The 13866-nt window shown below is 38.7% G+C and overlaps 1 protein-coding gene across 2 annotated transcripts; it reads right to left on the reverse strand.

The window, feature by feature from the left end:
• Window positions 1-594: 594 nt before the first annotated feature.
• LOC138032590 (potassium voltage-gated channel subfamily A member 2-like) lies at window positions 595-12268 on the reverse strand. 2 transcript variants are annotated; one of them, XM_068880301.1, is made up of 5 exons: window positions 12242-12268; window positions 12032-12102; window positions 8789-8894; window positions 3421-4932; window positions 595-966 (listed from the first exon to the last, which is right to left on the reverse strand). In XM_068880301.1, the coding sequence occupies exon 4, from the start codon at window positions 4905-4907 to the stop codon at window positions 3447-3449; it is 1461 nt and encodes a 486-aa protein (XP_068736402.1). In that variant the 5' UTR covers window positions 4908-4932; window positions 8789-8894; window positions 12032-12102; window positions 12242-12268; the 3' UTR covers window positions 595-966; window positions 3421-3446. The 2 variants fall into 2 exon arrangements, with proteins under 2 accessions (XP_068736402.1, XP_068736401.1); XM_068880300.1 differs by lacking the exon at window positions 595-966 and having other exon boundaries at window positions 1947-4932.
• Between the last annotated feature and the right edge of the window lie 1598 nt (window positions 12269-13866).

Below are 13866 nucleotides of genomic sequence, written 5' to 3' on the forward strand. Positions count from 1 at the left end.
TGAGCGTTAGCCCTACTGATGGAAATGGGCCCACACAAGGACAGAAGAAAAACTCTGACCAAGGTGGGAATTGAACCCACGACCTTCGGGTTAGATCACCGCTGCTCTACCGACTAAGCTACAAGGTCAGAAGGGAGCAGGCCGTGGGAACTGACGAAGTTAAAGTCACGGCATTGAACATGTACAAGTACAAGGAAGATTGCGTTTTTGCAAACATTGGCCGTGTAGCACTTATATTTGAACAGACTTAACTGATTAGAGTGTAATGTGAAGTGCTAAGTATCTACCACGGCCTGCTCCCGTATGACCTTGTAGCTCAATCGGCAGAGTAGCGGTTATCTAACCCGAAGGTCGTTGGTTCAATTCCCACCCTGGTCAGAGTTTTTCTCTGTCCTTGTGTGGGCCCATTTCCGTCAGTAGGGCTAACGCTCACATGGTTCATATGGGGTAGATACTCAGCACTTCACATTACCCTCTAATCAGTTAAGTCTGTCACGAACTAAGCTCGTCCATCTTCTAGATAAACAATCAAGGACCGACAATTGCTAAATTCGCTCTGACGATGGGGCTTTCGCTCGACACGTCAGTAATTATTTCACCTTTATTGCTAAGTCAAAGACTTCCAAAAACAAATTCAACCATCATACTCCAGGAATGGAGAACCAGTGTCACAAACTATCGCTTGTAGGTTATCCAGTCAGCCTGCGAAAAAGGCCTCCGAAGTAGAAGTCGGTGTTCATGCGAGGAGACTCGAGCTCGCCTCGAGCGTTTTCCTCCTCTCACTAAATGATGCAATCATGCTTTCTTGAGGGCCTCACACGCAGGGATTTTATAGCAGCTTACCATCGGAAATGAAATTTTTGAAACTTTTTGACAGTTTTGTGTCTGGCTTCCACATGACCCTTGGCATTAACTCAAGTTTCAGTCCAACATCGATGATTAGTTATCTTAACTAAGTCAGGAAACCTAAAGGAGCAAATAGAAAAAAACAGTAATAAGCATTTGAAGGCTTCCGTGTGAATATCTTAAGCAAAATCAGTAACTGGGGAAACAGTAAACTTACCCTGTGCAAATTTAAGTAATGAGTTGAATTTCTTTTAAGTACCGTGAAGGTCTCCTCCGCTAATGCTGATTCAACTCAACTTGGAATTTTTTAGGAAATAAAATTTTACCAGAAGCGCACTTTTGTCCAAAAGATATTTTAAAGTTTAAGGGAGCAAGAAAATAGTCTGACCCTTGTGATCTAATTATTGAGAAAGGTTGATTCATTCTAGAGTCAATATAACTTAGAACGGAATAAACTTACCAACCATCTCTTTGACAACAAAAGTGGTACTATGATGAAAATGTAACTTCATTTTTTTTTCTTCAGATTTTGAAAGTGTGTTTGCTTAACACCTGCCTGGCAAAATTTTGAGCTTTAAGTTTTTATCCAAAGGCTGTTTACTTTTAGTGTAAGTTTTGGACTACACACGTCCGCTATTACTCAAGTTCAAAACTGACCGCCTGGACCTCATAGGGTTGGATCGAGGGAAATGTGACGTCATTCACACAATAGCTTAAAATTTCATCGTGTAAACGCAGTTTATTATGTATGCATTGAGTCGCGTACAAACGCATTGTATTCGTAAACTAGTGGGTCCGCTTTGACTTCATTTTCTCCTCGATCCATCTCTCTCAAGATTTTGAAGTTAGTAATGGAGGAGAATTAAATAGGGAAATTCCAGTTAAAATAAACAGGTGTCTCTTTCAAATTGAGGCTTAAAACGTGGTGTCTTGGTATTTGGTTAACATAGTTTCGAAATCCAAATAAAAAAGACATTTGATGTTTTGATCATAGTACCACTTTAATTAAGTGGAATTGAGAATGGCCCTTTCCTGATGAGTGTATGACGTTTTTCTTTCCAAAACGTTGTTCTAATAAATGACACTTTAATCTTCTCGTATTCTTTTTTTTCAGCTCTCGTTTATATTCAATGTTTGGAGGTTTATTACAAATGAGCAGTCAATCGTTTCACGCTTGGGTAAACCTGCGCAGCCATCGAAGCGCAAATGCAAATCCCGAGGTGCAACCGGCGGCGTTAAGTATTGAAACGACTGCGAGCAAGTCACAATTGTTTTTTCTTCTACTTCTAATTAGCAGAAAACTTGGCGCGAGATTTGTAAGCCAATCTTTAATCTAGTAGGCAATGAAAAACGATACCAATACCAAGAGTTCATTACCCAAGAGTAAGAATCTGCTAGCAGGTTTGTCCCCATCAGCGTGAGAAAAGTGTCTCTTTTTAAACCAAGTTTTGCTGAAAAATAACCAGTAGACCAAATGCTGTGCCGAATTCATATCTCCCGGGGTAAAGATTGTTTGTGTATTGTATTTGCATTATAACGTAGCATTCACATTTCCCAAATGATATGGAAATACCTGGAACAAAACGTTTTATTCCCAAAGGGTTTGAAAAGAGTTAGCCGATTTCGTATAATGTTTACTTGGTTCAAAAATAGATACTTTTCTGGCGCTGACGGGGACAAGGCCAATTTGGGTAAATCTTACTCTTGGGTGATGCACTCTTGCCAATTCTTAATACGTTAAGCTTGCATGGTTTTCACTAGCGACGCAAGTGGAAGCATAAGTAGTTTATGCTGGTAAAAACGAATGTCAACACAAGCGTCAAAATCACCACAGCATCCGCCATTTTGTTCAAATGCTCAGACGCGGGGGATTTGGAACGAGTGCTGCAATAGACCTTATTCACGATGGCCGCCATGTTGGATTTACTATTATCATGCAAGTTAGCTTCACACTTGCGAGGGGGCAAACAACACAAGTTCGAGAGGTTATAACGAACATCTTAGCCACACAGATGATTTGTTTTACGTTAATTGAATGTTTATCCCCTAAGTAGTAAAATAGAATGATTACACAAGTTACTTCGATGTTTTTTAGAGAAAAATGAGCAGATAACGAAGTACTAAGTCAAAATGTCAAAGGCAATCAAAAGATATAAAATTATTATAAAAGGTACTTGATTCTAAATTCTAAAATGTACTTTTAGCAATGTTATTTCAATATTTCGACGAGCCGATTTTCCGCAATTTGCCTTTTTTCGAATGTTTGCCGCCCAGCATAACACATGGCTAATTTGCATGACAATTTGAAAACCAATATGGCGGCTATCGTGAATAAGGTCTATTAGCCAGACGCAATAAAGTTCCTTCTGCTTATGTAGTGTTTCGTTTTCACACGACGCAAAGCGAACGCAAGCATGAAGCGCAAGCAAAAGGAAAAGGATCCTTGTGCTTGTACTTGCGTCAACCCCCGTTTTTACGGTGAAATAATCACTCCTTTGCTTTCGCTTGTCCTTGCGCTTGGCTTGCGTCGGCGCTAGTGAAATCCAGGCTTTAGAAAAGAAAGCGACTGCATACATGGCATGCGATCTCGTTCTCCGAAGTCAAATGTAAATCTCAATGCGTTCCCTTTTCCCCGTCACATGCACCTCTGTCTGTTTTTTCTCAATTGATTCGTCGCCACAGTGTTCACGCTCCTTCTGTTGTTTATCCTCTTTCTCTTTCGATTTTTCCCCAGGATCACTCTTCTTTTGGTACATTTCTTCAAAATGCGAAAGAAGAACTGGCGTCGGAAAGCAAAATAGCACCACAATTCCCGAGATTGCACAGATAGCTCCGATAAATTTACCCAATGCACCCTTCGGCACTTTGTCCCCATAACCAACTGCGGTCATAGTAACGATTGCCCACCAAAAGGCATCAGGGATACTGTCAAAATCATTGTTCTGGATGTCGTTTTCTATGTAATATATGACGCTCGAAAACAGAACCACATTGATAATTAAAACAGCCAGTAATGATGGCAGGTCTTTCCCACTTATTGAAAGCGTCTTAGCAAGCACTTTCAAGCCTTTGCTGTAACGAGAAAGTTTCAAAACCCGTAATACACGCACCAATCGAATTATCCGTAGAACCGGAAATGACATAAACGATGTTCCATCATCTTGAACCAAGACGGTAATATAAAACGGTAAAATCGCTAAAAAATCAACAATACCAAGGGCTGACGTTAGAAACTTGATTCTTCGAGGAGCGCAAATAGCCCTTATAACGTATTCAAAAGTGAACCACACAACGTAAGCTGTCTCTATGCTTTGCCAGTAACTTCCGCGTTCTTTGATGTAGCAGTGAGTTTCCACAGAAACAGCTGGATGTGAGCTGTTGACAAGTAAATTCGATGCGTTGTGAAGCCTAGATTCATTCACAGTCTTTGCATTCAAGCTCCAGCATATCGTTTTTCGACTAAAGGAAGGCAAAGTCTCGATGCAAAACGTAATTGTAGACATAATTATGACAAATAAAGAAAATTTCGCCAACAAATCAGCGTAAATAGATGAATCAGGATATTCGAAAAGCTGCCAGATCTTTCGTCTTATTGGATGTGCTGGCATCTCAACTGGCGGTGCAGCTAATGTTTCCTCTGGTTCGATTTCTTGTTTGTATCTTTTATCAACCTCGTGTAACTGGAAAAACTTGATCTCTTCCAGGAAATCTTCCCGCGGGATGTGCTCCGGACAAGACAATATCCCACACGATTGGTAGAAGAACAGAATAGAATCAAACACCGATTTGTCCCGATCAAAAAAGTATTCTTTACTTAAAGGGTTGTAGTATTCTACTCGTTTACTGGGTGAGCCGAGCAGTGTCTCTGGGTATTGGGCCAGTGTCTGTTCGTATGTCTCGAAAATCAAACCCCTGACATTGATACGAATTCTGATTCCAGCGTCTGCAGCAGTAAACGTGTGCGGGCGTTGATCAAGGCTATCCGCTCTGTAGATATAGCGGTCCGATATGTCGTATCCATCATTAATTCGCGGGGCAGCAACAGCTGATATTGCATGCATAGTACCTTGTTAAGTCACAAGATTTCTGTAAAAAAGTAATAGAGTGGAGAATTCTGAAATTAATCACTTCAAGTCAAAAGTCAAATGTGTCGAAGTTTAACTTCTGTAGGGCTTCCTCATTTTATCATACTATGAACTATGGATAAGAGACTGGTTATAGCCAACCCGGTGCTTGATTATTAGTGAGGACCGTTATTAATGATCACACCCGCAAAGACACTGCACTTGTTCCAGTCGAGCTCATTCATCCCAATCGTGATAGTGTACGCAGAGCAAGAGAAGCATATCTCATAGGCATAACTAACACCCTTGAATCTTACGGTCTAAGTAAGAAATATGAAATGTAATCCACCTTTATATTGCTTTATCGTTACATAATTTCAGTTATCATTACTATTATTATTATTGTACCCTATCGGTTAAGTGCGGTAAAATCCTTATCTTTAGTGTGGTATCATACATATCATATACGTATCCGTTAAGTTCGTTAAAATTCTTATCTTTAGTGTTGTATCATACATCTACATTTGGGGCCTCTGATTTGGAGCTCGCGCTCTGTTGAGGCTACCCTGCCTTTTGGCGAAGCTTATAAATAAATAAAAATAATAAAAATAACAAAATAATACATCACACGCCTTACCCTTATTCAAACTGAAACGTCTTTGTTAACAGTCGTCATTGTTTGTAAAACCCTGATGAAGAAAGGCAGTGCCTTTCGACTGAAATATTGGCTTTTTATCGGAATATTCCTTCAGCAAGTGCACCCAACGAGAATATAGTTCAAAACCACTTAAACATAGCATTTTAAACGTATTTTGGTATTTAAACGGTAGATATAAGCATATTTTTATCCCCTAAAAATATTTCATCCGTTCGGATTTCCGAGGGATCAAAAGTTACCTTTTCGAAAATTTTCAGCCAGAAAAAAGGCTCCCGAAAATTTTAGGTGACCTTTTTACGGTGAAAATCCGTTAAAAATGGGCAGTTTTACCATTTTTTAGATGTTCGAAAATCCTAGGACAGGCAGTCAAGCAAGAAATTTTACAACGAATGTTCCCAAAATTCTAGATCTCAAATCGTCTTCCGATGCCCGTGTTCAATGTTATATCAGCTTTGCTCTTTTTATTTCATTTTATTTATTTATTTAAATAAATAACAAGATAAATAAGAACAATAATAATCATAATAATATTGAAAAGTAAAAAGCGAGCCATTGGAGTTGCCCAAAAGAGCCAACGACCCCATACAAGGTGCAAAACCGTAGATACTATTTACATAAAAATATTATATTAACATAGATACTATGTCCTATATACAATTAAAAACGCAAAACCGTCAGGCGCAGTTTGATAAAAATAGACCCGGCAATTCCATCAACTGACTAAAAATCACCCATCCGGCCCAGATACCCTGCAACACCACGCCTAAATGAGTGCAAATTGTGACTAAAGCGAACTTCACGCGGTAGACAATTCCAGCTATCCACAATTCTGTTGAAATATGAATTTTTAAAACAGGTGGTCCTAGCAAAATTTTTCTTCAGTTTCAAGCAGTGAAGACTCCGAAAGGTATAACTATCTTCTGAACAATTAAAATTTCGATAACTACCAAAATATACATTAAGTTAACGATTTAAAACTTTATATAAGAAAGTAGCATCGGCTATAAGATTAAGCTCCTTTTAAGGCGGCGAAATACGAGATACAAAAACCCTCAACTTGTCACGCAACATTGTTTCGTTGCAAGTTTTGGTCGATGTTTCGCGTTTTTCACCTTGCATGATCCAACTTGAACCGCAACAAAAACATTTGTTGCGGTTTGAAGAAATGCAGCGCGCTGATTGGTTGATTTGCTAGTACACGAGCACATTTGTTGCGCGACAAGTTGTGAGCCTGATGAAAAACGAGCAACAAAGCCAAAATTTGTTGCTCAGAGTAGACCCGCGCTCTACTTTTCGCAACATTTTTCTTCAACCCGCAACAAATGTTTTTGTTACGCGACAAGATGATCATGGAAGGTGAAAAACGGGAAACATCGACCCAAACTTGCAACGAAACGATGTTGACGCGCCAAGTTGAGGGTTTTTGTATCTCGTATTTTGCCGCCTTTAAACGAGTTTCGTAATTACTGTCAGATTTTAAGGTAAACTTTGTGGCTCTCCTCTGCACACGTTCAATTAAGGCCCCTTCCACACGTTTCCGGACATTTTTTCTTTCCGGATACGCCTTCCGTCCACACGAATCCAGCGAATTCGCTTGAATACGCGCTCTCCAGAGCGGATATTTTAGAATCCGATACGAATCCAGAACCGTGTGGACGCCAAATTCGGATACTTCTTAATCCGGATGACGTAACAAGATCGAGCCCAGTGCCTTACCGTGAAATCAATTTTCAAGATGAGACTTCATGGCGCATGCTCTGTTACCTCTGTTTCCTTGAGGAGTCCTGAGTACTAGAGTGGATCCGGATACGTTTCGAATGTGTGTGGACAGGCAAATTCAATGTGAATGTTTTTGAATCCGGAAAGAAAACGTTGCGGATTCAAAAATATCCGGCCGGATACGTGTAGACGGGGCCTAACCAGACAACCGAGCTATACTTCAGCTGAGATCTCACGAAGTGGCAATAAAGAGCCTTTAATTCCGGGGGGGGGGGGGTATTCTTAATGCTCTTCATACTCTTACGCTTAATGGGGACGTGCGGCCAGCCAGGGTATGTTTTTCGGGATTTTTGTCTTGAACAAGGTATCGAATTTATCATTTTTTGTCTTAAACTGGGTATCGATTCCCCCCACCCCGGGCCTTGAATGTGGGTATGTCAAATAGACTCTTGCATGTACGCGAGATTAAACCCAACATTCTTTTAGCATTGGAAACTATGCAATTGATGTTAAAATTCCAGGAGAGGTTATGATTCACAAGTAAATCAAGGTCCTTTAACTCTGAAACAATTTAATTATCTCACAAGTGAGCCCAGCGAAAGAGTTAGATATTTTTCTTGCTACTCAAACATAAAATTCATATCCGTTTTCGCCACCTTGTAATATCCTCCGCATATCGAGTCGATGAATGAAATAAGATCTTAAGGAGTGAATCCATCGAGTTAGGACAATGTGCGAGCCAGCGAGCCATGACTGCGATTCATGCGAGCCATGGGTGCGAGTCATGCGAGCCAACATGGCGGGCCATGCGACTCAACATGAGTCACACAGTTCTTGAAAGCTAACCATTTTAAATTGGCGCTTAGAATTAATAACTGTTTATCAGCGCTATTTGAAATGAGTGCTTAGACTTAAATGCGAAATTCGCATGGCTCGCATGGTTCGCTGGCTCGCAGATTGTCTAGCCCCGAAGCCATCACTGAAACCAGTGATCAAATTAAAATATATACCGGAATGTACACTTCAGCAAAACCACAAATCGGGGAATTAAAGAGAAAACTTAAATGAAACTCCATGTGTAGTAATTTGTTAAATTAAAATTTAAACAGTAAGTTTTCTTTTGAATGCAATGTTTTAGCGCCTCTAGTATTGTTTAATCGTGTTTTATGTTTATTATGAATGTCAAACCCTGAATTAATTTTGGATTTTAAAATTTCCTTTCTTGGCGGCTTTTGCGTTCTGAGAGAAACTTAAATTCATCATAAATAATAATTGTGAATACGTGCAAACGGAAAGGCAAGAGTTCGTTTTAAAATGGCGAGATAGGGTTTTCTTTTTACAGAACTTCTGGTAGTAGATTGCTCTGAAAAATTGAAGAATGATATGTCAACAGCATGAAATATAAAGCCTGGCGCATTCACGTAGTGATTCAAAGTTAGGAAGAATAGAACAAAGATAAAAGATAGGTAAACTAAACAAAACAAATTCAGGCAATCTATACCTTTCAAGTCTCTTGCTACTTTGGTCGTTACTTTACTATCGCTTCAGTACCCAAGCTCGCCGTTGTCCTTTATGCTTGACACTTGCTTGAAACCCATACAGCGCCCCTGTAGACCAACAAAACTGGTAAGAGAAGAATTAAGACTGCATACTATCATAATGAAGAAAGTATAACGCTACCGACGTCGAAATCTAGTTGGAAATACACAAAAAACTGTTTCAGTCACACAGCGGGAAATTCCTGCCCTTTACCTTTCACCGACAGCTAATATTAATTGTACCATTCACTCTAGTAATGAAATATACAGAGGTTGACCAAGATCTATTTTTTTCCTTCGGAGTTCAGGTTGTTCTACGGAACGTCCCACTGTGACAAATATGACCTAATCTGAATGATGGGAAACCAAGAAAAATTCGCCGCTGTAATAACTGTCTGGACGACCGGAGGAAGGGAGATATACTTACATTTTAATTTTACCGACAGCAAGGTCAAGGAGGTTTAATAGACGCAGTTTTGAGAATGACTCAGTTGTTCGGAGGAAATGAGATGAATAATTTACAACTCAATTTGAAACGCAACAACTTCAGGAGACAAAGGGTCTTATCAACAAGTAAGCATAAAGCAGAAATCGCGCACTGAAAATCTTGCTTACAATCCAGCCTCAATTCACTGTAATTGAGGAAAAAACTAGGCCTGTCAACCGAGGCTTGGATGTAAATTCTGTGTAAAAATTTTTCCTTTTGGAAAAGAAATCAAATCAAAATCATTGTTTAATTTCAACGGAAATTAATTATTTACAAGAACAACAATTCTCTTGCAGAAAACTGAGGCTGATCCAAACGGCGCTGAAATCAGCAACGACTACCCTTAGTCAAATTTATCCGAGTCGTGTTCCCCAGAAACATCAAAATATCAAATAAAGGTTTTCAATACTTTATCACTACTTTCTGGTGTCAGCGACAGACAAGGAGTGAATGTAGTTTGTACTAAAATACGCGAATCCTTAATAGAGATATTTTCTAGTTTGTGAGATTTTGTTGCATATATTTTGCGCTGAAAAAAGTGTTGTTAAAATCTTAAGTTTACATGCAAGTTACATAAACCCCAAAAAGGCTATTTTTAAATTGTTCTAGAAAAGTCAGATATGCGTATTGCATTCGTATTGTCAAACACTCAGGTCGTTAGGGTTAAGGCCAACTGCGGCTTCTAGAGCAATCTGTAAGCAAAGAAGAAAATGATGATGATAATAAACACAAATTGGTGTTGTAGTGGATTCTTGCGTCACGGATTCTAGATTTGAATCCGAAAAAGATATAGCAGAAAGGGATTTTAGGATGGGAGCCTAAAACACGTACAAGCTAGCATATTTTTATTGAGAAACCCAGATGAGTCTGGTAAACTGAGGACGGAAGCCGTTGGTTTGAAACGGAAGTTGTTTCAGTTTGCGCCAATCTTAATTAACAAGAGCAATAAAACTTATCATCAATTGTCTCAGTTTGAACAGAAAGGGAATTTGTACCAATTTTCTCCTGTCAGTTGGTGGAGCCTAGCTATAAACTGCCAACTCAAAGTTGGGTGTGAAACGCCAGAAATGAACAAATTGTATGCGCGCTCACGAACACAGTGAACTAACTTCTATATAGTCACCAGTCTCTCAAATGACGGTTCATCTCTAAGTGGAAGGTAGAAGTAATCTAAGAAACTGGATTTCTAAAACGCAGCCATTCTTTGTTGCTGCCATTTAAAAAAGAAACAAAGTTTAAAATAAATTTCATTGGATGTGACCGTAATTCACACAGCTCGACTGGTTATGAAACTCTAAAAACTTTAAAAGCGATAACAATGACGTCTCACCTCATGTTAAATTGACCGTGATCATGCACAGTGTTTATTAATTAATCGAAACATTTGATTGGCTGTCTTTTAGAAAAAGGGTGTGGTTTGAGCACATGGTCGGGACCAAAACAGCGAACAGAAACATAAAGAAACCTGTCGAGTTTCATAACCATCTCCAAATATCATGTGACTAAAACTTACAGATTCATAATCAGTTTGAATGTGAAATTAAATCGTTTGTCTTATAACAACAACCAATAAAACGTTTGATTGTAATTTGAAACCTTTTAAAACATCTCTAATTAATTGTATGGCAAGGAACTAAACGTAAGTAACAATGATAATAATATTGTAAGTTAAGGGAGAACATTATTTGTCCATGTTTAATATTTGAATTCTTTCACTTAAATCTATTATTTATGCTCTTTTAATGAGATTTATACAGAATATAATCGCAATCGATGTAATATCAAATTGTGCGACAAAAAGGTTAGAAAGGGAAATAGAATCTTTGTGAGAAAAAAAGGCTGTTTGATCTCCTTTTCATTTTAAGACAAAAGAAAAAAAACCTGTGCTCTGGTTGTGGGATATGGGACGCCGGGAAAGACTGAGTTTGAAATAATATTGTGTCTATCCGATGCCCTATTCTAATTCCCTGGTTGATGGTATGTGATTGCAAAATAAACTTGGTGTCCTCTATTTTAACTACTATTTGTTGGTTTAACATTTTTTTCGAAACCTTGAATATTGTGCGAGCAGGTCCTTGAAATCAAACCATAGACTGATGTATCAACAGGAAGGTCTGATCCGTCAATAGGGGGAACATGCGAGGATTTGCCCCTGGGAGTTTTTGGTCAATTTAAATTTTTAGCGGGAGTCAAACATAAATTGCACTGAATCGAAAATAAATAAAAATATGTCAGGTCACAGGTGAAAATGCTGGAAAAGAAATGCTATCTTAAGAGTGGTGCTCTAAATCAACTAACAGGTTTTACTGAGCAAAAGCTTTGCAAAAATTTGACTTCGAAATGTTGAGATTTAATTTTTCATGGCACCATGTTATGTCGCAAATTCATTTATAAATAAAAGCGCTTCTTCCTTACATGTAAAAAAAAAAGAAACACAAGTATAGCAATGAATGCTTATGTTGCAGATTAACGTTGCTTCAATTTTCCATCAATTCTTCAATAGCTTTTTGTTTAGTGTCACAGGTTGGAACTTCTCACCCCTGCCAGCGGAATTGTGGCTGGTAAACATGTTTAACCGAGCAAATTCTACATTTTAAACAACGTGCTAGGTCGTCATTCATATAGCTTCTTGAGCAAAAATTCCTGTTCTTCATTGCTACAATAATAGTGAATATATGAACAATAGCAAAAGTAGGCTACTCACAACGGACTCTCTTACCTTCCGGGAATGTCAAATAAGCTCCAACAAAAAGGCCTTCGAATGAAACGTTCCACAGCCTCTTGTTTTGCCTTGAAATAAGGAAGAATGTTTTATTAATGTTCCCACCAGCAACGACTAAGTAAAAGGATATTTCGTCGCTTGTGATTGGATGAGGTCATACGTCCCGCAAACGATATTCACTAAGCGAAAAAATAAGATAATTGTCACCTAGTGAGTCTCCATTGTCCATCAACGCTTCAAGTCGGTTCGCCGACCAGACGTATCGAAAATATTGAATGCTTTTCTTTTAACTTATCTCCCCATCTGAAATAACATGAAAATTCATGGAAAAAAAGTGTCAAAATTTCGCTCGGCCGGGCATCTTCTCTTTTGTAAAAAAAAAAACAGTTGTAAAGTTTCGAGAGGTCCAAGGTGGAAAAACATTGTTAAGCTTGTTTAAGGAAACACAGGCTTAAAGACGTGTTCAACAAATTTCACTTAATGACCTCAAAAACGCGCGTGCTTAAGCTCCGTATTACAGAGCTTAAGCACGCGCGTTTTTGAGACGCGGACGGCAACCGGAAGTGACGTGTTTTCCTTTTAACTTCTCTTCACACAACCACATTTACATTATCAAGTATCTTTACTCTATTAGAGATGATTAGTATAAAGATCTGGGAGACACTACTGTCCTGGCACGCGAAATGTTCTCTTCCGGTTGCCGTGCGCGTCTCAAAAACGCGCGTGCTTAAGCTCCTTGTGTGGTTACGCGTAAGCTTTACTTATTTCAGTTCTGATGTCTGAATTTTGTTACATATAGAAAGCTCTCATTTGTAAAGCCTTAACTGGATCATTGAGGAGAAATTTGAAGTTTTAAGAATGATGTTTTGAACTGCTAGGTTTTATGAGAGTGAAATTCACTCGTTCTTTTCCCTCGCGAAGTTTGTAGAGCCATATCTCGATCTATCACTTGGGCACGGCATAGACCTAATCGGCTAACTCAAAGTTGTACACAATTCATATCCTTTGGGAATAAAACGTTTTGTTTTCAGGTATTTCCATATCATTTAAATATGAATGCTATATTATCATTCAAATACAATACACAAAGAATCTTAATCCCGGGAGATTTGAACTGGGTACAACTTTGACTTAGCCTGAATTGGGCCTATACACCTTATTCCAAAATGGCCGTCATTTAAATGTTCTTTTGTTTTTATTTAAATAATCTCTTGATGCCTCGTTCTTAAGCTTAAAATTCAAAAGAATATTTTATCTTGGACGAGGCAACAAGGGCCAATTTGTATCCGCATAAATCAGCGGCCATTTTGGAATAAGGTGTATTTACTCGTGTTCTTTACAAAGGACTCCGTGAGAATTCCTTGAATTCATCGTCGGCAAAGTCGTTGACTGAAAGGAAAGATAATGAATTTTCGGAAGTTTAAAGCTGGGAGGAAAGAACTGACTGAAGAAATAAATGGGTTAAGTTCCTCTCTGTTTGTTGACGTAGCACCAACGCGGTCATCGACGTGACCGTTTCAGTGTAGAGATCAGTTTTTGGTCCAGTGTACTGGGAGAGAAAAAATGGTTTCGATGTAACTTACGAATTCATCATTTTGGTTAACATTGCAACACCGTCAATTTGTTTGTAGTAGTTGCCTCTCGCAAAGAAGGCCGCGCACCAACCAACCGTGCAATCCTTACTAAAGCACTTGCTTTAGCTTTCTTATTTAATCCGTATCTAATGAGGTAACGAGATAGTGAGATAAAGATACAACTATATTGATCAAGATTGGACTTCGTGTTATTTAACAACAAAGCCATAAAAATACAACTCATCTCCATACACTCGT

The sequence above is a fragment of the Montipora capricornis genome, chromosome 14, assembly GCF_036669925.1.
Source record: "Montipora capricornis isolate CH-2021 chromosome 14, ASM3666992v2, whole genome shotgun sequence".
NCBI classification, from domain to species: Eukaryota; Metazoa; Cnidaria; class Anthozoa; order Scleractinia; family Acroporidae; genus Montipora; species Montipora capricornis.

Bases quoted from the DNA above. Each gene is read 5' to 3' on its own strand.
- LOC138032590 (XM_068880301.1), bottom strand. From the start codon at position 4,907: ATGCATGCAATATCAGCTGTTGCTGCCCCGCGAATTAATGATGGATAC.